This window comes from Trachemys scripta, chromosome 10 (assembly GCF_013100865.1).
Source record: "Trachemys scripta elegans isolate TJP31775 chromosome 10, CAS_Tse_1.0, whole genome shotgun sequence".
Classification (NCBI taxonomy): Eukaryota; Metazoa; Chordata; order Testudines; family Emydidae; genus Trachemys; species Trachemys scripta.
The window spans coordinates 85,591,817-85,617,288 of record NC_048307.1 but is presented as its reverse complement, the minus strand read 5'-3'; the positions used below and the strand labels follow the sequence as shown (position 1 = coordinate 85,617,288).

At 44.6% G+C, this 25,472-nt stretch overlaps 1 protein-coding gene across 1 annotated transcript in view; it reads left to right on the top strand.

Moving 5' to 3' along the window:
- The first annotated feature begins 1,309 nt into the window (after positions 1-1,309).
- Positions 1,310-25,472, top strand: part of TUBGCP4 (tubulin gamma complex associated protein 4) — a 36,116-nt gene continuing 11,953 nt past the window's right edge. The window contains exons 1-12 of the mRNA XM_034783556.1: positions 1,310-1,443; positions 1,522-1,650; positions 5,217-5,339; positions 5,957-6,010; positions 6,947-7,003; positions 11,051-11,130; positions 12,162-12,363; positions 18,195-18,360; positions 20,510-20,634; positions 21,794-21,844; positions 24,428-24,533; positions 25,268-25,375. Coding sequence (XP_034639447.1) covers positions 1,366-1,443; positions 1,522-1,650; positions 5,217-5,339; positions 5,957-6,010; positions 6,947-7,003; positions 11,051-11,130; positions 12,162-12,363; positions 18,195-18,360; positions 20,510-20,634; positions 21,794-21,844; positions 24,428-24,533; positions 25,268-25,375 — 1,279 coding nt within the window. The 5' untranslated portion in view covers positions 1,310-1,365. The remainder of the gene's footprint in view (positions 1,444-1,521; positions 1,651-5,216; positions 5,340-5,956; positions 6,011-6,946; positions 7,004-11,050; positions 11,131-12,161; positions 12,364-18,194; positions 18,361-20,509; positions 20,635-21,793; positions 21,845-24,427; positions 24,534-25,267; positions 25,376-25,472) is intronic.

Genomic DNA, 25,472 nt, shown 5'->3' with positions numbered 1-25,472 from the left:
CCAGCCATTCAAAGCTCTTGAGTCAACCCCCAAAATGATGAGATTTTAAAAACTACGATTTTTTAAAAATAAATTTGGTGTGTGTTTTATTTGCCTTCTCGTTTCTGTGCTGTTGGGGGCACCTGCTTCACATTTTGAAGCTTTTCCTGCAACCACGAGGGCTAGAATGTTTTTCTTAAATGAAAGCTGAGATACTCACACAATCTTCAATGCCAGCAGCTGGAGCTTTAAAAACAGCCCCAAATATGACAAGACTTGTGACAAAATCTCAGGAGTTGGCCACACTGGTTCCCCTCTGGAGCTGCAGCTTCCTGGCTGCAGGAAGGGCAGATTTCTCTGGATTTCCAACAAATCGGTTCCATGCTAAGTAAAAAGAAAAGTCCTTTTCCCCCAGAGGATCCTCTCACCGGCGGGTTGGCCACGGAGGCGGTCAGGACAGTCCCCACACAGGCTCTGTCACTGTGGAGATCGCCCACAGGCCGGGGTCCTTCGAAGGGCGAGCGGGAGCCGAACGGCTGTTTCGCACGAGCCTCGGTCTGGAACTACACTTCCCAGTGGCCTTTGCGGGAGCAGCCTTTCCCTTCGGTCGGTGAGAGGCGTGGGACTACACTTCCCAGTGGCCTTTGCGGGAGCAGCCTTTCCCTTCGCTCTGTGTGAGGCGTGGGACTACACTTCCCAGTGGCCTTTGTGGGAGCAGACTTCCCCTTCGCTCTGTGTCAGGAGCGGGACTACACTTCCCAATGGCCTTTGTGGGAGCAGACTTCCCCTTCGCTCTGTGTGAGGCGTGGGACTACACTTCCCAGTGGCCTTTGCGGGAGCAGCCTTTCCCTTCGGTCGGTGAGAGGCGTGGGACTACACTTCCCAGTGGCCTTTGCGGGAGCAGCCTTTCCCTTCGCTCTGTGTGAGGCGTGGGACTACACTTCCCAGTGGCCTTTGCGGGAGCAGCCTTTCCCTTCGGTCGGTGAGAGGCGTGGGACTACACTTCCCAGTGGCCTTTGCGGGAGCAGCCTTTCCCTTCGCTCTGTGTGAGGCGTGGGACTACACTTCCCAGTGGCCTTTGCGGGAGCAGCCTTTCCCTTCGGTCGGTGAGAGGCGTGGGACTACACTTCCCAGTGGCCTTTGCGGGAGCAGCCTTTCCCTTCGCTCTGTGTGAGGCGTGGGACTACACTTCCCAGTGGCCTTTGCGGGAGCAGACTTTCCCTTCGGTCTGTGTGAGGAGCGGGACTACACTTCCCAGTGGCCTTTGTGGGGGCAGACTTCCCCTTCGGTCGGTGAGAGGAGCGGAACTACACTTCCCAGGGGGGGGGGGGGGGCGGAGCCCGCGGGGCGCGTGGAACCAGTCGGCGGCTGGTTCCAAGTCCCAGGATGATTCACGAGCTGCTCTTGGCGCTGAGCGGGTATCCCGGGGCCGCGTTCACCTGGAGCAAAAGGAGCGGCCTCCAGGTACCACCCGGACCGGGGCCCCGTCCCCCCATTACCCGTGCTCAGGCCTTGCGCTCACCCGGCTTCTCTTCTCCGCAGGTGTCCCAGGAGCTGCCGTTCCTGCACCCCAGCGAGAGCAGCGTCCTCAATCGGCTCTGCCGCCTCGGCACCGACTACATTCGCTTCACCGAGTTCATCGAGCAGTACACGGGCCACGTGCAACAGCAGGTGCGGGCGGGCCGAGGGGCTGAGTTCTCCCTTCCCCTCCGGGCGCACGGAGAGCCCCCGGGGGAAGGCCGCGCACCTTCTCCATCCCCTGAGCCCACAGTGGCGTCAGGACTCAGCGCCCTGCGGGGTGTGTGTGTGGGGAGGGGGGAGTGGCCCCTACCTCTCGCACCGGTCTGGATGTGCCTGTAATTAAACTCCATAATGCATTGATTATTGCGTATAAAATGTGAGGCCTACTCCAGAGGCTTATTAACTTGTTACCCTACTAGAAAATAGTCCTTCAGTTTGCTAATGTGCAATAAACAAACATATCACATTGTGTCTCCAGAAAGATCTGTCCAATGAGAAAGACAAAGCCCACTTCAGCCCTTCCCTGAGCATCTGACCTCTCCTTTGAAGTCAGTGGGTGGTGCTTGTACCAGGGCTGAATTAGGTCTTAAGCCTCCAAACTGAAAGGATAGAGAAACACTTATGGCTAAAACCACTCTGTATGTGTGTATATATATCTCCTCAATATATGTTCCATTCTATATGCATCCGAAGAAGTGGGCTGTAGTCCACGAAAGCTTATGCTCTAATAAATTTGTTAGTCTCTAAGGTGCCACAAGTACTCCTGTTCTTTTTGCGGATACAGACTAACACGGCTGCTACTCTGATACCTGTACTTATGGCTAAACTAATTTTTCAAAGCAAAATCTATTAACTAAACTGCCTCAGGATGGGACAATATTGCTATGAAAAAATAGACTTCAGAAAGGACAAAACTGCTTTCTCTCCGCAAGACTTTCAAATTATCCATGGAAAAAGCTTTCCCAACTTTACTTAGTAACTCATTATTGTACTATAGAACTACTTTCTGTAAGAAGCAATAGGTCCCACTCTGAAATTTATGCCACTATGTTTTTATTCTTTCCAGGCTAGGTTCACACTAAAAATAGCATTGTGAAACCCTTTCTAGTTGTATGTTAGACTTGTACATTCAGAGTAATGAAATTTCAGTAAACAATTAAAACACTTTTAGATAGTAATCTTAAAAATGTGTTCCTTCCTGGTATGGTTTAAATACCTCACTGCTCCGTTTAAGGAACAGAGTGTCCTGTGGCACCTTTAAGACTAACAGATGTATTGGAGCATAAACTTTCGTGGGTGAATGCCCACTTTGTCGGCATTCATCTACATGCATCCGACGAAGTGGGCATTCACCCACGAAAGCTTAAGCTCCAATATATCTGTTAGTCTTAAAGGTGCCACAGGACTCTGTTGCTTTTTACAGATCCAGACTAACACGGCTACCCCTCTGATACCTGCTCCGTTTAAATAATTTATTTGGAAGTGTCTAGAATGCGGAGGTAGAAAGAGCAAAGATGTGAAACCACAGGATGAGTGTGTTGGAGATGTGAGGTGAGGGGATGTGTAGCTCTCTGTCTTATGCAGTGGGTGACTCTTCCATAACCAGTTGAACTGTGAAGTCTGTAAGGTCCCTCTGAGGCACCCTTGCTCTTCCCCTCAGTCAAGGTCACTCAGCATGCTTCTCTCTGCATTTGTGCATCAACCTAGCCAGCTCCCGAAGGCTGACTGTCTCCATGGAGCAGCTCAGTCTCGTTTAATGAAATGGATTAAAAGACTTGCAAGCATAAATTTGGATAGAGCTGCAGAAATCTAATTAGAGGCCCTCTGTGCTCATTGAAGCCTTCGCTGCAATGGAACAAACGACCAGGGTGTAGAAATGAAAATGTCAGAACAAAGGGAATGAAAAAGGATATTGGAGGGGTAGGATTACTTTGCCTTGATAAAGCTTATTAACTTGCATCTTCATTCTAAACACCAGGGTCCCATTTCAGCCTTTGAGGTCCTAAAAAAAATTACTGGAGAAAGCTGACAGACAGTCTTGGAGGCTGCAGTCCTTTAGCCACACAATAGGTACAGCCCAGAAAATATGGTACAAACTTTCCTCCATATTTTCCCTTACCAGTGTATCTCAGTCTTAAACTGGATTAACTACCTACAGTGCTAAGAAAAGATTTCGGTCTTCATGGTCCATGCGGTCTTAATGTCAAAAGACAGATCATCAAGATACTCCTTTTCAACTAATTGATATATGTAAAAGCCAGAAAAGACCATTGTGTCTCTAATCTGATTATTTACGTAACATGGATTATAGAATTTCACCCAGTGATTTCTGCATTGAGCTAGAGCAGATCTTTTTAGAAGTCCATGATGAAGAATCCACCATGTCCCTTGGTAAACTGTTTCAGTGGTGAATTACCCTTTCATTAAAACATTGCATTTCTTTTCCATTTTGAACTTTGACTTCGGCTTCTAGCCACTGGATCATGTATGCCTTGGTCCACTACTTTAAAGAGCCCTCTAATATTAGTTGCCTTCTCCCTGTGTAGGTAACTATAGACTGATAGAGTTGTCTCCTAAGTATCTCTTTGATAAGCTACATATATCAAGTTTCTCTCTAGCCTTTAATAGTAAATCAGGGTTTCTAGACCACATCCTTTTTTAAAGTGGATACCATAACAGGACACTCTACTGCAGTAGTGGGCTCACCCATGCCATGTATAGAGGCAATATTACCTCCTACTTCTGAACCTCATTCCTGTGTTAATACATCCCAGTATTGTTAGCCCTTTTTGCAACAGCATTGCATAGGGAGGTCGTGTGCAGTTGGTTATCTACAATGACCCTCCACATATTTTTCAGAGACACTGCTTTCCAGAATACAATCTCACATCTTTCCCACTTTAGCCAAATTAATTGGGAGAGGGAAGAGGAGACTTATAGGGGAGAAACATACATATGCATGCCAAGTAGCCTTTTCTAGCAGGGAAGAGAGAAGAGCAAATGACTCATGAATCCACTACTGGCTTTACAATGCAAACCTAAATTTATCTGATAGGTGCTTAAATATTACCACGATGATTGTATAGAAAACCCTTAAATAGATAGAGGCAGGAGGCTATGTATGATGGCATTATATGGATACTTACGTATTCAAAACTGGACTCAAATCTCTTATTCTGGTTAAAAAAAGAAGCCTTAAAATAGATAACAATTTCTTGTTACTAACAGACTGTCTGGATTTGTAAAATAAGGATAATGCTCACTTATCCCACAGGGATGGCAAGGCTGTGTTACAGTTTACAAACTAGTTTGAGATTCACTTGTGAACAGTTCATGTCAGCACAAAGTAACAGTGAAATGTACCAATGGCCACTGTATTATGCAATCTTCTGTCTCAAGAGTTCCTTACTTGTATATCCAAATTGACTGAATACAATTCTGCTCCATCTTTGCCAGCTGACCCACCTCCAGATTAACAGCTGATTTTATTGGTACTTTCAGTGGTTGTTTAAGATGGACTTCACTATTTAGATTGGTGATCTAGTGGTGAACACCTCTATCCACTGTCACTTAGGCCTAGCTCCTGAAAGATATTTAGGAGCTGAAGGTTGAAATCAATGGGAGCTATGTGCCTAAATATCTCAGGGATCTGGGCCTTAGTTCCCAGTCCACTCAATGTACTGGGGCTAATTCAAAACTTACTGTTTGATTTTTAGGATCATCACCCTTCCCAGCAGAACCAATGTGGGTTACATGGGATTTACTTGCGGGCCTTCTGTACAGGGCTCGATTCAGTGCTGCAGCCCTACCGACAGGCGTTGCTTGACCTGGAGCAGGAGGTAAGGGAGAGAAAACTGGAAGAAGCTGTGCTCTATTCAATGTTATGAGCTGAAATACTGTGCAGTGGGAACTTGTCTCTTCAGTAACAAATAAGCTAACAAGAAGCAGCCAAAGATGGGATGGAATCTTTCATTTCCAGTGCGGGGGTGTCTTCCAAATTGCTGCTGTGAGGTTCCACTGTAACCCACTGGTCAGTATGTTACATGTCCCCCTCTATGACTGATCCACTATGTCAGATCCACAGAGAATGCAAGTGTTTGAGTCCTCAGATTCAGATCCTTATTCTCTAGGTCAAGCTGTAGAGAGTCATGCTTATAGCTCTGAAGGTCCTCGGTTAAATCTGTGTTGTGTCAGCCAAGTTGGTAGGCGTCACACCATCTCTTGGGTAGATTCACTTTGAGTCAATGCCCAGTGATTGCATGGGCTGCTCACTCTCATCATAAGTAACAGCCTGAAGGGGGATATGATTCAAAAGTTTTAGTGAAAAAATCTGAGAGTTAAAGTTATCAGGACTTCTGAGGGTACAGTTTTGCTATTTACCTTTTTCCACCAAGGTTTAGTGCTACCGATTAGAGGCTTATTTTGGTTTGTACTAACTTTTCTGTTGTGGTTGTAGTTCCTGGCTGACCCTCACCTCTCCATCTCCCACATTAACTACTCCCTGGATCAGGTATGTTGCATTTGTTGTCATCTTACTACTGGTATATACAGCATGTGCAATGTTGCAGAGCTACCATTGTTACTAAAACTTCAATTTCTGATGTTTGTACGCTTAAATTCCAAGCCTTAAAGTTGTATTAATGTCATCTTTAGCTTTTAATATGGTGTAGTTATACTTGTAAGAAATAGATTTTCCTTTCTAATGTCCACCTTCATGCAAAATTGAAATAGCTGGTAGCATGTATCACACTTCAGAAATGTTAGGAAAGCTACAGTCTGCACTTGACTTTAAGCAGCTCTAGCTTTCAGATTACAAACCAATTTGTTTTCTTTAATGACCTTTTCACCACAGAGTTCAGCTGTTGGGCTCATGTGCCTACCTATGTGGCCATGGAACCTTTTTGACTAGATGTCAGGTGGGGAGGCACGCATCATTGCCTTGTCAAGGATATAATAGCTCCCCCTTTAACCATCCAACAGTTTCTCTCTGCCTTCAAAAGTCCCATTTATAGTTTAGCTGCATCATAGAGGGAAGCCAGTGCAGCTCTTCCTATCCTCAAATTAGAGTCTCCTAAATTTATCATCTTGAGAGACTTCAGTACCCACTTAAACAGCACTTCTGGCACATTGCCACAACTCATGTCATCCATGACAACCTTACTAAGTGACCAGAGAATCTCGGGATAAGCGTCACCTCCACTGTTCAGTCTAGTTGTTGACGTTAAGGTAGAGTAACATCACCAGTATCCTGGTATAATCATCATCTCATCTCTGCAGAAGCCATGGTCTCTCTTCCAGGGACATCCAGAACACTAAGTGGGGCCAGTGAGGTGTTAGAGTGATAAACCACCACAACCAGCTGCTGTCCATACTAGCCCCTAAATGCCCCATCCCTACATATCACTACTTAGAAGCCTATTTTTACATGTTGGTCCTTGCTTTGCAGTTCCAACTCCTCTTCCCCTCGGTGATGGTTGTGGTGGAGCAGATCAAGACTCAGAAGGTATAGTAAATGGGAGCTGGTTTCTCTATAGCAAAATCTGTTGTTCCTGTCCATTCCCTTTAGTTAAAATTGCATGATGGTGTAAATGACACTAGATGTTTGACAGAGCTTGTAGGAGATAAGTAGATGGGGCTTCTCAGGTAACATTTGCTTTCCTTTTCAGAGTTTATATCTTCCTCCTGAAGACTGCATGGTTCAGGCCAGGGAAGGTTTTTGAGGATCAGCAAGAACGAGGCACTGGGGTGGTCAGAACCATCCATATGTGCTCCCTGTGTATGGGGCAGATTATCTATTTACTGGCTATGGATTGGTTTTTCACTATGTCAGTGAGGCACCTTGGACATTGCTCATTTGGTGTCACTTACATAAATAGATGGAGAGACTAAGGCAGAATAATTGTATGGTGGAGGTAGCTCAGCAGCATGAAGCTCGTGCACTGATATCAAATTCCCTTATTTTCACCTTTGTAATTTACAGAAGATGGGGGCGGAGGTGAGCTGGCAAGGCTGTAATTGCAGCTGGTGGGAATGGAAGGTTGTGCATTTCTGTGGTTGGGGAAAGAGATTCTGAGACAGGTTTGAATGGAGAAACAGAGGGAAAGGTTTGGAGCAAGGATGGAAGCAGATGAGTTTGGGGAGTGGGACTGCAGAGAGCCTTTGTCTTTGATCACATTTAATTCACAGTAGAAAAGTATGGAGCACATTTGCCACCTTTATTGTGTGTTGGTGACTGGGATTTCTTTTTCTTGAGTCTTATAAATCCCAAAGACAAGGCAGGAGAAGCAGGATTTCTGACTTCACAATCCATTAAATGTCCTCTAGCCAGTAACGGGGTTATGGGAGAACTTGTGTGTTGAAGTCCACAAGTCTGCTGGACCCTTATGTGGGGTGTGGGAGGAAGGTATATAAGAACATGTGAATGGCCATCCTGAGCCAGACTAAAGGTCCATCTAGCCCAGTATCCTGTCTTTCGACAATAGCCAATGCCAGGTGTCCCAGAGGCAATGAACAGAACAGGTAATCATCAAGTGATCCATCCCCTGTTGCCCATTCCCAACTCCTGGCAAACAGAGGCTAGGGACACCATCCCTGCCCATCCTGGCTAATAGCCATTGATTGACCTATCCTCCATGAAATTATCTAGCTCTTTTTTGAACCCTGTTATAGTCTTGGCATTCACAACATCCCCTGTCAAGGAGTTCCACAGGTTGATTGTGCAAAGCATGAAAAAATACTTCCTTTTGTTTCTTAAACCTGCTGCCTATTAATTTCATTTGGTGACCCCTAGTTCTTGTGTTATGAGAAGGAGTAAATAACACTTCCTTATTTACTTTCTCCACACCAGTCATGATTTTATAGACCTCTCTCATATCCCCCCCGAAGTCATCTCTTTTCCAAGCCGAAAAGTCCCAATCTTATTACTCGCTCCTCATATGGGAGCTGTTCCATTCCCCTAATCGTTTTTTTGTCCTTTTCTGAACCTTTTCCAATTCCAATATATCTTTTTTTGAGATGGGGCAACCACATCTGCACGCAGTATTCAAGATGTGGGTGTACCATGGATTTATATAGAGACAATATGATATTTTCTGTCTTCTTATCTATCCCTTTCTTAATGATTCCCAGTATTGTTTGCTTTTTTGACTGCTGCTGCACATTGAGTGGATGTTTTCAGAGAACTATCCACAACTATCCACAATGATTTCAAGATCTTTCTTGAGTGGTAACAGCTAATTTAGACCCCATCATTTTACATGTATAGTTGGGATTATGTTTTCCAATGTGCATTACTTTGCATTTATCAACATTGAATTTCATCTGCCATTTTGTTGCTCAGTCACCCAGTTTTGAGAGTCTTTTGTGTAACTTTTTACAGTCTGCCTGGGACTTAACTATCTTGAGTAGTTTTATATCATCTGCAAATTTTACTACCTCACTGTTTACCTCTTATTCCAGATAATTTATGACGATGTTGAATAGGACTGGGCCCAGTACAGATCTCTGGGGGACACCACTATTTACCACTCTCCATTTTGAAAACTTGACCATTTATTCCTACCCTTTGTTTCCTATTTTTTAACCAATTACCAATCCATGAGAGGACCTTCCCTCTTATCCCATGACAGCTTACTTTGCTTAAGAGCCTTTGGTGAGGGACCTTGTAAAAGGCTTTCTGAAAATCTAAATACACTATATCCATTGGATTCCCTTTGTCTACATGCTTGTCGACCCCCTCAAAGAATTCTAGTAGATTGGTGAGGCATGATTTTCCTTTACAAAAACCATGTTGACTCTTCCCCCAACAAATTATGTTCATCTACGTGTCTGACAATTTTGTTCTTTACTATAGTTTCAACCAGTTTGCCTGGTACTGAAGTCAGACTCACCCCCTATAATTGCCGGGGTTACCGCTGGAGCCCTTTTAAAAAATTGGCGTCATATTAGCTATCCTCCAGTCATTTGCTACAGAAGCTGATTTAAATGATAGGTTACAGCAATGGTTCTCAAACTTTTGTACTGGTGACCCCTTTCACATAGCAAGCCTCTGTGTGACCCCCCCCTTTTAACTTAAGAACACTTCTTTACATATTTAACCCCATTATAAATGCTGGAGGCAAAGTGAGGTTTGGGGTGGAGGCTGACAGCTCGTGACCCACCATGTAATAACCTTGTGACCCCCTAAGGGGTCCTGACCCCCAGTTTGAGAACCCCTGGGTTACAGACTACAGTTAGTAGTCCTGCAATTTCACATTTGAGTTCCTTCAGAACTTTTGGGGGAATACCATCTGGTCCTGGTGACTTCTTATTGTTTAGTTTATCAATTTGTTACAAAACCTCCTCTGACACCTCAGTCTGAGACAGTTCCTCAGATTTGTCATCTAAAAAGAATGGCACAGGTTTGGGAATCACCCTTCTCATCCTCAATCGTGACGACCAATGCAAAGAATTCATTTAGTTTCTCCGCAATGGGCTTATCGTACTTGAGTGCTTCTTTAGCATCTCGATCATCCAGTGGCCCCACTGTTTGTTTAGCAGGCTTCCTGCTTCTGATGTAGTTAACAAAATTTGCTATTACTTTTTGAGTCTTTGGCTAGCTATTCTTCAGATTCTTTTTTGGCCTTCCTAATTATATTTTTACACTTCATTTGCCAGAATTTATGCTCCTTTCTATTTTCCTCACTAAGATTTAACTTCCACTTTTTAAAGGATGCCTTTTTGCCTCTCACTGCTTCTCTTACTTTGTTGTTTAGCCACAGTGGCTCTTTTTTGGTTCTCTTCCTATGTTGTTTAATTTGGGGTATACATTTAAGTTGAGCCTCTATTATGGTGTCTTTAAAAAGTTTCCATGCAGATTGCAGGGATTTTACTTTTGGTGCTGTACCTTTTAATTTCTGTTTAGTTAACTGCCCCATTTTTATGTAGTTTCCCTTTCTGAAATTAAATGCTACAGTGTTGAGTCGCCATGGTGTTTTCCCTGCTACGGGGATGTTAAATTTAATTATATTATGGTCACTATTACCAAGAGCTATATTCACCTCTTGGACCTGATCCTGTGCTCCGCTTAGGACTAAATCAAGAATTGCCTCTCCTCTGGTGGGTTCCAGGACTAGCTGCTCCAAGAGGCAGTCATTTAAGGTGTCAAGAAACTTTGTTTCTGCATCCCGTCCTGAGGTGACCTGTACCCAGTCAATATGGGGATAGTTGAAATCCCCCATTATTATTGAGTTTTTTATGTTAATAGCCTCTTCATCTCCCTGAGCATTTCACAGTCACTAACACCATCCTGGTCAGGTGGTCGGTAATATATTCCTACTGCTATATCCTTATTATTCAAGCACGGAATTACTTACTATCCATATTTCCCCTTCCTTCCAGTTCTCACTGGGACCCATTTCCCTTGCACCGTGCACCTTTTCCCATATCATTGCAAAGCCTTCTTTGTACATTAAGCTGTGAATGTAGCATTTGAACATCTGAAACTTCGGTATAGAATCAAGTGAAGATTTCTCACTGCAAATCCAGTTTGACCACTTTGTTTCTTCTGCAGATTCATGGCTGTCAACTCCTGGAGACTGTCCATAAACACAGCTGTGGGGGGCTGCCCCCTGTGCGTAGTGCACTGGAAAAGTAAGGAGATTCACTAATACTACTGCTTGGCTATTATGCTCCTGTAACAGCTAGAGTTAGTGCCAAAATATCTTCTCTCTCTAGCTATAGCAATTAGAGATATGTCTAACAAGAGCCCTGTGCAGTCTGAAAGGCAGGAGTGAAATGCTGGGCTGACCACCCTGAAGGCTCAAATACTCTGTTTATGTACAGGATAAGTACAACATAGACAGCTGCAGTACAAGCTTCCTTCACACACTGAACTGCCAGTTATCTACGGTGGCCAGATGTCCCAATTTTATAGGGACAGTCCTGATTTTTAGGTCTTTTTCTTATATAGACTCCTATTACCCCCCAACCCCATCCCGCTTTTTCACATTTGCTGTCTGGTCACCCTACACATTGTGAAAAGGCATGGCTGCACATAGAGAAGGAAGGCCAGGATAAGAGAAGAATGGAAGACATGTTGTGATCAGCGCAATCTCACTGTTGAGCTTGAGGCATTTCCTACGGAAGATGGGAGTTTACTCTCCCTGGCCTCTCTGCTGAGACTGCCAACGAGGGACCAGTTGTGACTGGCTTAGGGATGGCTTTGTAAGTCTTTCTGTCTCCCACCCCTGCACTTTTCCCCTTACCTAATGCAATTTGTATGGAAGTTGCAATGGAAGAAGTTCCATTGTATCAGTTGACCCCCTGGAACATAGATTGAAGATTCAGACGTAGGGTGATTTGATTGGTTGAATATTACTAGAAATGGGCTCCCTTGGAGGAGGAAATTAGAGCACTGACTTTCAAGGTGCAGATCATGGAGCTGCTAAGATGGCAGCTAAGTGAGTAGGAGCAGTGATAAACTAACGTATTGGATACTGTAGTTTGATCCTACTTCCTATCAGGGAGGTAAACAAACAGTACTTTAATGGCACACTCAAGGCCATTCACCTTCCTCCATGAGCAAATTTCACTTGTTAGCACTTCAGCTCTCACCATGCGTATTTTGTTCTGATTGTTATATACACTGCCCTCTTTCACTTTCCATTATGCTTGGTCCCCAGGATCCTGGCTGTATGCCATGGAGTCATGTATAAGCAGCTCTCTGCCTGGATGCTGCATGGACTGCTCCTGGACCAACATGAAGAGTTCTTTGTTAAACAAGGCCCATCTTCTGGGAATGTCCCTGCCCAGCCTGAAGAAGAGGATGATGACCTGGGAATTGGGGGACTAACAGGAAAACAGCTGCGAGAGCTGCAGGACCTGGTGAGATTGCAGGTCAAAGCATGGCATTCTCAGCGCATTAGAGAATGTAGGCAGAAATCTGTCTTTTTCTGCTTCAGTGAAAGAGCCATGACTTAACGGGCATTAATGAGCCATGGTAGGATGACAAATCAATGAGATACTGTAATATGCAGCTACAAACTAGGCAAAAAGGACTGGTGAGGTCATAGAGATGGGGGATATGGAATATTTTAAGCATTATGCCACACGTGTCAAACAAGAAAAGAAGCAGGAAAGTAAGAAAAGGAGAAAAGTTTAGCATGGATAAATGACTAAGTCCATGAGGTTCAGACTAAGCAGATATCCTTCAGAAAAGGGAGATTCAATTCTAGTGAAGCCATTAGAAAGGATCAAATTACAGCAAGTGAGGAGGTGGGTGAGGTAATATCTTTTATTGGACCAACTTCAGGCTATACAGAGTTCTTCAGGTCTGGGAAAGGTACTTAGTTGTGACACTTTAGCACCTTTCTTAGACCAGAAGAAGGGCTCTGTATAAGCTCAAAAGCTTGTCTCACCAACAGAAGTTGGTCCAGTAAAAGTTATAACTTCACCCACCTTGTGTCTCTAATATCCTGGGACAAACACTGCATCACCTTGATCCATTGGTCTGTCAGCCCTCATATAGATTGCGCTGATCACAACACGTCTTCCGTTCTTCTCTTATCCTGGCCTTCCTTCTCTGTGTGCGGCCATGCCTTTTCATAATAAAATCTTCCCATCTCTTTGGAGGTCGTTTGAGTGGTTGTTTCAGTTCCCGTGGGTGCCACTTGGCGATAGCTGCAGTCCATCAGTTGCCAGTGAGCCTCGCTATATACCCGGCCCATCACATTTTACTGTACCTGCTTTCAACAACAACGTCCTGCACTCCAGTCTGCTGTCTGATCACTTCATTGGGGACTTGGTTGCAGGTTGAAATCCCCAAAATTCTTTCCGTCACCCTCTCCACGATAGACAGTTGTTGCTCCTCTATCTTTGTCAGTACCCAGGTTTCGTTGCTGTACAACATTGCCAGCAGTACTGTTGAGTTGAAGAGGTCAGAACATGTTGCCTTATTGATTTTTCTTTGGAGGACATCCTTGATAGAATTGAATGTGTGCCAACCAGTTTTCTTTCTTCGCGAGAGTTTGCCTTCCTGATTATGGCGCATGTTAATTTCTTGGCCCACATAAACATATAACTCATCTTCTATTTGTTCTCCCTTGATGACTATTCGGGCTTTTGGCAAGGGATCAGACTGCATACATTTCATTTTAGAAGGGTCCTTTTGTGTTGAGTTCTCGCAGCATTTTCTGTAGTTTGATGGTGTTTTCAGCAATTAACACGATATTGTCCGCGAATTTGAGGTGGTTTAACTGCTCTCCATTGATGCTAATTTCACCCTTCCAATTCATCTGCTTCATTACCATTTTGAGGTAGGCTGTGACGAATTTCGGTGAAATCGTGTCTCCTTGCTTCACACCTCTTTTGACTGGGATGCGAACAGGAGTGTTGAATAGCATTATATCCACGGTGCAGTAAGAGTTTGCTTCCTTTAGTAGTTTAAGTCGATGCCCTGCTCTGAAAGAGTTTTCAGCACTGCATTGATCTCTATGCTGTTGAACGCTTTTTCATAATTGTTGAAGGCAATGCATAAAGGGAATTTATATTCCCTTGAGCACTCCAATAGCTGGTTTATAGTGAAGATATGGTCTATTGTGCTCAAATTCCTTTGAAAACCTGCCTGCTCTGTTGGCTGCTGTTCGTCCAGATTCTGTGAGAGTTGGTTTGTTGTTATTTTGATGAGCAGCTTGTAGACATGTGAGAGCAGACATATTAGAATCATAGAAGATTAGGGTTGGAAGAGACCTCAAGAGGTCATCTAGTCCAACCCCCTGCTCAAAGCAGGACCAATGCCAACCAAATCATCCCAGCCAGGGCTTTGTCAAGCCGGGCCTTAAAAACCTCTAAGGAAGGAGATTCCACCACCTCCCTAGGTAACCCATTCCAGTGCTTCACGACCCTTCTAGTGAAATAGTGTTTCCTATTATCCAACCTAGACCTCCCCCACTGCAACTTGAGACCGTTGCTTCTTGTTCTGTTATCTGCCATCACTGAGAACAGCCTAGCTCCATCCTCTTTGGAACCCCCCTTCAAGTAGTTGAAGGCTGCTAACAAATCCGCCCTCACTCTTCTCTTCTGCAGACTAAACAAGCCCAGTTTCTCAGCCTCTCCTCATAAGTCATGTGCCCCAGCCCCCTGATCATTTTTGTTGCTCTCTGCTGGACTGTCTCCAGTTTATCCACGTCCTTTCTGTAGTGTGGGGCCCCAAACTGGACGCAATACTCCAGATGTGGCCTCACCAGTGCCGAATAGAGGGGGAATAGTCAAGAGGGGAATAATCACTTCCCTCGATCTGCTGGCAATGCTCCTACTAATGCAGTCCAATATGCCGTTAGCCTTCTTGGTAACAAGGGCACACTGCTGACTCATATCCAGCTTCTCATCCACTGTAATCCCCAGGTCCTTTTCTGCAGAACTGCTGCTTAGCCAGTCGGTCCCCAGCCTGTAGCGGTGCACGAGATTCTTCCGTCCTAAGTGCAGGACTCTGCACTTGTCCTTGTTGAATCTCATCAGATTTTTTTTTTGGCCCAATCCTCCAATTTGTTTAGGTCACTCTGGACCCATCCTCCAGTGTATCTACCTCTTCCTTCCCCCCCCCCCCCCCCCTGCAGCTTAGCCTCATCTGCAAACTTGCTGAGGGTGCAATCCACCCCATCATCCAGATCATTAATAAAGATATTGAACAAAACTGGCCCCAGGACCAATCCCAGGGGCACTCCGCTTGATACCAGCTGCCAACTAGACATCAAGTTGTTGATCACTACCCATTGAGCCTGACAATCTAGCCAGCATTCTATCCACCTTATAGTCCATTCATCCAATCCATACTTTAACTTGCTGTCAAGAATAGTGTCGGAGACCATATCAAAAGCTTTGCTAAAGTCAAGATATATCACGTTCAATGCTTTTCCTGTATCCACAGAGCCAGTTATCTCATCATAGAAGGCAATCAGGTTGGTCAGGCATGACTTGCCCTTGGTGAATCCATGTTGACTGTTCCTGATCACCTTCCTCTCCTCCAAGTGCTTCAAAATAGTTTCCTTGAGGACCTGCTCCATGATTTTTCCGGGGACCGAGGTGAGGCTAACCGGTCTGTAGTTCCCCAGGTTCTCCTTCTTCCCTTTTTTAAAGATGGACGCTATATTTGCCTTTTTCCAATTGTCCGGGACCTCCCCCGATCACCATAAGTTTTCAAAGATAATGGCCAATGGCTCTGCAATCACATCAGCCAATTCCCTCAGCACCCTCAGATGCATATTGGATGATAGTTCTTCAGATCTTTGCGATCACCTTTCTTGTACAGCAAAATGATGTTGGACTTTTTCCAGCAAGAGGGTATTTTTGCATTTCCAAGCAAGGGTTTACCAGATGTCTTGGCCTCTAGCTCTTATTTTGGTTCTAAGTCGGTCTTTTCCTGAAGCTTTTCCTTCCTTCATTTGATAAACTGTATGCCAAACTTTGCTGATTAGGACTGGGAGTATGCACTCATTGGTCTCTTGAAGTGTTGGTAGCATGACATTTATTTGAGATGCGAACAGTTCGGTGTAGAAATCTTTGCAGACCGTTTCCATCCCTGTCCGTCAATTACTGCTTTTCTGTCCTTGTTCTTCAGCACCATTATTGTCAACCTGTTCAGCGTCAGTTCCTATTTGCATTTTTTGAGGCTTCTGCAATCCTTAGCCGTCTTTAAGAGCCTTTCATTTCAGTACTTCTCAAAGTCCTCCTTTAGTCTTATCAGCTTGCAGAGCAGGGAGTACTTAAGTTTGTCGCCATCATTTCGCTTCATATTCCTCCGCCTCTCTAACAAGTTCCTTGTTTCCTCTGAGATTTTCCCTTTGCTCTTTTTGGTCTTTCTTTCTAGGCTAATTTCATGCATTGCCTCATCTTATCAGCAAAGTTTTTGTAGTCCTCATTGCAGTTATCTATGAGGCTCCAGTCTTCTTTGGAAATATTTGCTTTCGGGATTGCTTCGTCGAATATTTTCGGCTGCAGTCTCTGATTTGCCATCTGTAGCGCTTTCTTCTCCACCTTTTTTGTTGGCGTTGAGCCTCGCTCTGAGCAAGTGACGGTCACTACTGGTGTTGAATGATGGTACTACTGAAATGTCTTGTACGATGCGCCACTGATCAATCAGAATATAGTCAATCTCGTTCTTATTCTTCACATTGGGTGCGATCCATGTCCACCTCTTCTTAGCCTTCTTAAACCAGGTGTTATCAATGAACATTTCTTTAGTCTCCGCCAGAGTTGCCAGGCGCTCTCCTCATGGATTCCATTCACTGATGTCATACCTTCCAATGAATTTTTCGCCTTCTTTCCTCCTTCCGACCGTGGCGTTGAAGTCTCCCTTCACAATCGTATATATGGATTTTTGAGCGAGGGTTTCCTCAAGCTCCTGATAGAATTTTTCCACATCATCTTCACTTGTGCACAACACTGAATACAGCAAGTAAAGTGTACTATTATGCAGCCTCGCACAGTATGGCTGTTTGTCCTTCTCTAGCAGTTAGACCAGCAAGGTTTGAGTGTGGTACTGAATTCAAAGTAATGAACTTGGTCCTTTAGCTCAAACAGTAGAGGCCTCTGTTTTAAGATCCAGCATTCCCAGATTCCATTCAGATGGCCTGATTGGTGCATTGTTACCAAAGTATGGGGATTGCTTAGAGGCAGTAGCAGACTTAAAGTTCTAGTTGATCCAGCCACTAGTGGGAGACCAAACCACACTTAAGTCCATCTGTCTGTGTGAAAGCTACGCTAAGAGGGATTTTTAAGGGCAGATAGTCAAAGACAAAAATTATTTCAGTATATCCTACAGGAAGTCTGAGAGAATTGGTAAATCTGCACAATCTCGAGGCGGTGAAAGGGCTGTTAAGGAGAATAAAGACATTGCAGAGGAGCCTAATGATATCTTTTCCTCAGTCTTCACCATAGAGGACATTGGAGATTCCTGCCTGAGGGCTACTTTTTTCCAGATAATAAAGATGAGGCACCCTCAGATTGAGGTATCAGCAGAGAAGGGAGGTACTAGAATGAACTGATAGATGAAAACTGCTCAGTCCTGCTGACTTGTTCTTAATTTAAGAGTGCTGGAGGGACTTGAGAACAGAGTGGCTGAACTGTTAACAAAAATATGCAAATACTTCCTGAAATCAGCTATTAAATTGGAGAACCAGAGACTAACAATTCAGCTCTTTAAAAATGGTACTGAGGTGATCCTTGGATTATGAACCAATGAACCTTACTCATCAGTACCAAGACAACTGGTTGAAATACTGATTAGAGAGTTATGAAATATCTAGATTAACAGAAGGACAAAGTAGCACTGCTGTTAAGGAAAATCATGCATTTCTACTTTACAGAATTTCTGAATATGTTAACAGAATACTGGATAAAATAGAACCAGTTAATATAGCACTATATTTTCAAAAAGCCTTTCATATGCAGCTATCCAGGAAACAAATTACTCAAGGGGTGAGAGGCTGCTGGCATAGATTAGAAACAGGCAAAAACACCACTGGGATCAGTTAGACTTACCTGTATCTGAATAATATAGGGTGGGTTTTTCTTTTTTCCACTATACTTACATTGGTTTTCCTCTCTCTTGTTTTTTCGTCCCATGCACCTTTCTTTCTGTCTGTTCCCCCAATCCCTCTTTCTGCCTGGCCTTGTGTTTTCTACTGCTTCCACATTCATCTCCTTGGGGGTTGTGATAGCGGCTGATTGAGGAGGAGAACATGTTAGCACCATCTCTGAAACAGTTTTCTCTGCGAGTGGAAATGTTACCATCGTACATCCCTGTCCGGGTTGCTGAGAAAATCCTCTTTGTGGGAGAATCAGTACAGATGTTTGAGAATCAAAATGTGAACCTGACCAGAAAAGGTAGGAAACACCTGCCCCGTTGGCTTGTTTACTTGGCTTCTTGCCAGAACTTGGCTGCCCCATGATCTTTGTTCATTTTGATTAACTGCAGAGTACTTTCCAAAGAGTTGTATCATACATCTCTCAATACTATGATCTTTGGTTTGTCTGGATTCAGCTGAGAAGAGTTTTAAATAGTTGGTCCAACTCCAGTGCAAGAACCAGCACTTTCTTTGGACTTACAAGCCATGCTTTGAAGCCATGGAGGTTTGTACTCCCTCCTATTTAGTTCTTAAAGTTGTGGTTATCACAGCAGCCAAGAGTGTGTATTCAGGTATTTCTGGCTGACCCACCCTTCAGTGTTTCATAGAGAAAAGCTTGTCTATATCCACACCAAAGATCCTGCCAAAAGGATGCCCAAATTCCATCTCATCCAGTTCTCTAGTCTTCTCCTCTTCCCATCCCCAAATCTCACAACTTTCCAGCAGAAGGGACATGGCACAAGTTGGATATAAAGAGGCTTAGAGTAACTATCCGTATTCAATCTTGTTAGTGATATAAATTCTGTTCTAATGCCTTAGGTGTAGAAACCTGTTCTATCAGACGAGGCAAGCTCTCAGAGCTGATGCAATGAATGCTTTCCTCTCGGAGACCTGCCACAGAGCTCCATTCACATTTTCACTCAGCCCTGCTCTCTCAGCTTTGGAGTCACAGACAGATACCAGTACAGGGACAGCAGTGGTCATGTGTCCATCCCCCACCCCGGACAGATGACTTCATAGCTATTAGGACTATATGCAAAAGTTTGTCAGACAATTGTTGGGGAGGCAATAGTTAGTGCAACTTAGCCCTTAAACTTTGTAGCACAGTTGACTTTGTGGATGCAGTAAAATCTGTGCACTATCAAAATCAACAGCTCCTTTGCTGGCAAACTTCCTGAATTCCTCCTCCCCCCACCCCCTCACTTCAGTCTCCCTTAATATTTCCTCTTCACCAGAAATGGACCCCCACCAAGCATCCTTCTTGAGAGCCTCCCACCTTGGGTTCAGAGGTCTTTATGTGGCAATCCCACTGGGAGTGTACACTGCCACACCCCTTCACGGTATCTCCCTCGCTTATGCCCCTCTGTTCCAGCTGAACTATTCCTCAGCCAGTGAGTCAGCTGACACACACACTGGTTTGCCAGCACAAGAGTGTTTGCCACTAGCAGGGACAGTAATAGGTGGCGTGGAGCTGGTAGCTGAGGGGTGGTGAGGAGTGCAGCTACCACCTCTCCCTCAACTCCATCCAGCAGTCCATCCATGGATCACCAGCTGGTATTCCTGCTCTGATTATCCACCTGCTGTTCGTCAGAGTGAATACTAGCTGGTGAACCATCAGTGTCTCGCCAGCTGAGGTGTGGCGCAGCTGAAGCATGGGGGGTTATTATTGGTGGGGCAGAGCACGTGAGAGAGCATGGGTGGGGGAGAAGGGGTGGTAGGCTCAGAGTCCATTCCTGAGTAAGGAAGATTTTGTGGGGGGCCATTCCCAAAGAGGGCATGGTGTGGAGGGAGGAACAGAATGGGACTTGCAGCCAGCAAACTAAGGAGGTTTGCCAGCTGAGGCAGTTGTCACTGCTGAGCCAGCCAAGATGAGCCTGCATCTGTTTTTTTTGTTTGTTTGTTTGTTTTTTTGGTGGGGGGGGGGCAATGTAGACACAAAGGCAAACCTTAGACCAGGTGAGGGTGACTAGTGAGGATGCACTCTATTGTTGGTGCTTTATTCAGTGTTCTTGTGTAGACAAGGCCAAAGACCGTAAGAGAGAGGGGTTTGGTTTTTAGTTTAGTTGGTCAAAAAATCTGATCTGAGTCCTGGATTGGGATGGAACTAGCAGGAAACGTCATTGCTTGCAGCGTGACAGATGCTGTGCTATTGTGACAAGCAGCTCTGTAGGCTGTCTGGAAATGTTCCATTTACCAGATGGCCTAGAGCTTTAGGTAAGTAGTATTTGTTGTCCAATGAGTAAGCGACTTTGGGCATGAAGGGCTGGCACAATGTTCCTAGGCAATCCACACATACAACTTTCCTGGGCAAAGGCTGCTGAACAGTCTGTTAATAGCATACCTGGAAAGTGTCTTGCTTTTTCATGCTGTTTTACTTGAGTCCAGATGCTCTTCTCTTTTCTGGATAGGCTCCATCTTGAAGAACCAGGAAGACACTTTTGCTGCAGAGCTACACCGCCTCAAGCAGCAGCCACTCTTTAGTCTGGTGGACTTTGAGGCTGTGGTTGACTGGATTCGGAGCATGGTTGCTGAGGTAATCCCAACATGGGGGATCCTGGGTCCACAACTCCTACCAGGGGCTTAAACACCTTGGAACCCTATGCCTCTCCGTTTGCAGCTTAGAAACACCACATGGACCAAGTCTTTTGGGAGGGAATGTGCTTGAGGGAATCCTGACTAGACCCCCAAGGATAGCTAGGGACAGAAGCATGAGCCTCTGGAGAGCTCCTTGGTTCTAGAAGACAGGGTGTGTCAGAACCTGCAGAGCGAGTGAGCTTCTGGGGAAGGTGGGACACGCTAGAGCTCATGAGGTGAACAGGTATGGAAGGAGCAGGCAGTGGAGCTGGAGACTTTACAGGGCTCCTGAGCTCCATGTTGTGTCAATGTTTAGTGACACAAGGAAATTAATGGACAACTATCGCTTATTTGCTGTGGGAGGAAAAAAAGGAGTTAATGTGTCCACAGACTTCAAAGGTTTTTGACTTCTAAAACTGTACTGAGAGGATAATGCTGGAGGATACGTTTGTTTATTGAATGTACATTATGATAGTGTACTTGTACATTTATTTACAAGATTATATGAAAAGTGAGTATTTGAACATTTACCTACCCTCCTTTATTTTTTCATTTCCATACTTTTAAATACTTAGTTAAAATATACATATCAAGGAGAGTTACAGTCCAAAACACCCTAAGAAGCAACTTTAATGAAGTTTTGTCTGTTAATTATAAAACTTGTCAATAGAGCTCATATCAATGACCTCAAAGGAATAATGCTCGTCCTGCCCATTTACCCAAGCCATCCCCTGAGGGAAGTGAATTGGAATCAAGCAGTTCCTAGAAGGAGGGATGGAGTTGGTTTGGTAACAGAGTTTGATTTCATTACAATTTGTTATAATAACTATCTGTATTTGACTGATATTTAAGAAATCCTGGTTGCAGTTTGCTGCCAAAAGTAATCATGCTGGTGTGAGTTAGAGGGTTCATTAATTAGTAACATGGGCTGCCAGCAAACGGATGCTCCCTCTTCCTATTCTGCCCTAGTATTGGATGGATTCAGTTATATGTAGACTTTTTTTTTTTAAACTATGCTCATTATCGTGGTATTCTGAGTGTGGTAGCTAACGGGCTCAGTTAAGAACACTGAGTTTGGAGTGCTGGGTTCTGCTGAGCATGTTCTGGTTTCTCCTTAGCACCTATGGAAACTGATGGTAGAAGAATCAGATTTACTAGGACAACTAAAGGTAACCTAACTCTTTCTCTGAAAAAGCTGAAATTGAGAGATTGTTAAATGAGTTCTTTCCCATCCAATGTCAGCACTCATTTTCTGTGTTTGCCTCCATTGGACAAAGCTGTTTTTGCCTCCTATATTCTAAAAATGGGAGCACATGGCATGATCTTTCAGGGTCTATGATAGAATCAGAGAAACGTAGGGCTGGGAGGGAGCTCAAAGTCATCAAGCCCAGTCCCCTGCACTGAGGCAGGACCGAGTAAACCTAGATCATTCCTGACATATTTGTCTAACCCAGGAGTTCTCAAACTTCATTGCACCGTGATCCCCTTCTGACAACAAAAATTACTACCTGACCCCGGGAGTGGGGGACTGAAGTCTGAGCCTCCCATCCAAGCCCCACGGCCCTTGCTGGAGGTCCAAAGCTGTAACTCAAGGGCTTCAGGTTGGGGGGGCGGGGCTGTAACCTGAGCCCACCACCCAGAGCTGAAGCCCTTGGGCTTCAGCTTTGGCCACGAGCGGTGGGGCTCAGGCTTTGGCTTTAGTCCTGGGCCACAGAAGTCTAATGCCAGCCCTGATGATCCCATTAAAACAGGGTCGCGACCCACTCTGGAGTCCCAACCCACAGTTTGAGAATTGCTGATAACCTGTTCTTAAAAATCTCCAATGATGGGAATTCCACAACTTCCTTTTGAAGCCTGTTCCAGAATTTAACTACCGTTATGGTTAGAAGGATTTTCCTAATATTTAACCTAAATCTTCCTTGCTTCAGATTAAGGCCATTACTTCTTGTCCTACCTTCAATGGACATGAAGAACAATTGATCACCATCCGCTTTATAAACAGCCCCTCATGTATTTGAAGACTACACCTCCCACCACACCAAATCTTCTTTTCTCAAGACTAAACTTGCCCAGTTTTTTTAACCTTTTTAACCTTTCCTCACATCATGGACCGTGAAATCTGGTCTTTTGTGTGCTTTTACCCTATACTATACAGATTTCATGGGGGAAACCAGCATTTCTCAAATTGGGGGTCGTCCTGACCCAAAAGGGAGTTGTAGGGGAGTCACAAGATTTTAGGGGGGGTTGCGGTATTGCCATCCTTACTTCTGCACTGCCTTCAGAGCTGGGCGGCCAGAGAGTGGCGGCTGTTGGCTGGGTGCCCAGCTCTGAATGCAGTGCCTTTGCCAGCAGGCAATACTATACCATGGCATCCTTACTTCTATGCTGCTGCTGGCGACAGCTCCGCTTTCAGAGCTGGGCAGATGGACAGTGGCGGCTGCTGACTGATGGCCCAGCTCTGCAGGCAGCAGCACAGAACTAAGGGTGGCAATCCCATACCATGCCACCCTCCTGTGGTGCTGCTGCTGGCAGTGGCTCTGCCTTCAGAACTGGGCTCTGGCCAGCAGCAGAACAGAAGTAAGGGTAGCAGTACAGCAAACCTCTTCTCCCCCCCCCCCCCACCCCCCACACAATACCCTTGCAACCCCCCCCCCCCCCCCTTTCTGGGATAAGGAACCCTACAATTAGAATACTGTGAAATTTCAGATTTAAATAGCTGAAATAATGAAATTTATGATTTTTTAAATCCTATGACTGTGAAATTGACCAAAATGGACTGTGAATTTGGTAGGGCTCTACTCATAGATCAGGTTTTCTAAACCTTTGATCATTTTTGTTGCTGTATTCTGGCCTCTCTCCAATTTTTCCACATCTTTCCTAAAGTGTGGCTCCCAGAATTGGACACTGTGCTCCAGGTGAGGCCTCACCAGGGCTGAGAAGAGCAGGACAATTATCTCCCATGTTCCACATATGACACTCCCATTAATACACCCTAGAATATCAGCCTTTTTCACAACTGCATCACGTTGTTGATTCATATTCAGTTTGTGATCCACTATAACCCCAGATTCTTTTTAGCAATACTACCACCTAGCCAGTTATTCTCCATTTCATAGTTGTGCATTTGATTTTTCCTTCCTAAGTGCAGTACTACGCACTTGTCTTTATTGAATTTCATTTTGTTAATTTTAGACTAATTCTCTAATTTGTCATTGTTTTGGATTCTAATCCTGTCCTCCAAAGTGTCTGCACTCCTTCCCAGGTTGGTGTCATCAGCAACTTCTATAACCATACTCTCCACTCCATTATCCAAGTCATTAATGAAAATTGGAAGAGTTCCAGAACCAGGACTGAACCCTGTGGAACCCCAATAAATATGTCCTTCCAGTTTGACAGCAAGCCATTGATAACTACTTTGAGTATGATCTTTCAACCAGTTGTGCACTCACCTTATAGTAATTTTATCTAGACCACATTTCCGTACGAGTCATTCTCTAGGATTCACCCAAGTGTGTGTGTGTGTTGCAATCTGCATCTTGGAGAGACACCACAGACCTTTGGGACATAAGACGGATTCTTCCCAAAACCAGAAATCCTGCTCTGGAGATTCAGGTTGTACAGCTGCTCTTTAAAATGGTACAAACTGCAGTAATGAAAGCAGATACTATAAATCAGGAAAGGTAGGTAAGTGGGGGTTTTATAATTTCTGTTCAGTTCTTTAGAGTTTTGACTTTAAATATTTTTCTTCACAGATTATTAAGGATTTTTATCTGTTGGGGAGAGGAGAACTGTTCCAGGCCTTCATAGACACTGCACAGCACATGTTAAAAACCCCACCCACAGCTGTAACGGAACATGGTGAGTAATCATTATTCAGTTGCCAAGACCTGCTCACTCTGCCCACTGTGGTAAGAGGACACCAGCCTGTGTGAGACTCATTCAATTGTGTTCTGGTGCTTGTGCTCAAGTGTGAGACTCGAGCAATCACCAAGGATGAACCTGTATTTTCCCACTGCAGCATGCAGCTGTCTTAACATTGCTCTGGATAGTCTCCATGACATCAGAGCTGAGTAGATGTAGGTGGAGTGTGCTGTAGAGAACAATCCTGCACTGTCCAAGGAGTAAGATCAACTAAATGGGATCTAAAAGGGCTTTTCCTTCTCTTTTATATTGGTCATTTACCAAACAATTGCCTAGTAATTTGGTAAATTACTTTGCAAACACAGGCAGGTCATATCTTTGGATGAGTGCACTGGGAGAGAGAAGCTGCCATCTTGGCATATAGAAGCACCCCTTTTACTTCTTAGAGATGAGGACATGCAGGTTGCTGAACTAGAATGTAGAATGTCATACAGACTGGCCATCCCTTCATGACTCTGTCAAGTATCCCATGTGGTAGGGCAGGTCAGTGTTCCAAAGCTGAGGCAGGAAATCATTGAGAGGGATGGGAACTAGTTGCAATTTAGAACATTGCCTTTGAGTCCCAGCATGAGCTACTAAGGACTGAGTAGAATTCTCAGCCTCTGGCCCCCTAGCAACTCTGTGGTTGTACCTTGATGCTCTCTTTGACATTCATGCTCTTTCCCTATCAGATGTCAATGTTGCGTTCCAGCAGTCTGCTCACAAGGTGTTGCTAGATGATGATAACCTCCTTCCTTTGCTCCACCTTACCATTGAGTATCATGGAAAGGAGCATAAAGGTATTGACTTGGGCCTGCTTGCTAAGGGTGGGGATAGTGATGCTGGCCTGCTTCAGTCTCTCTCTTCATACTGCAGACTTCTAGGATTAAGAAATCT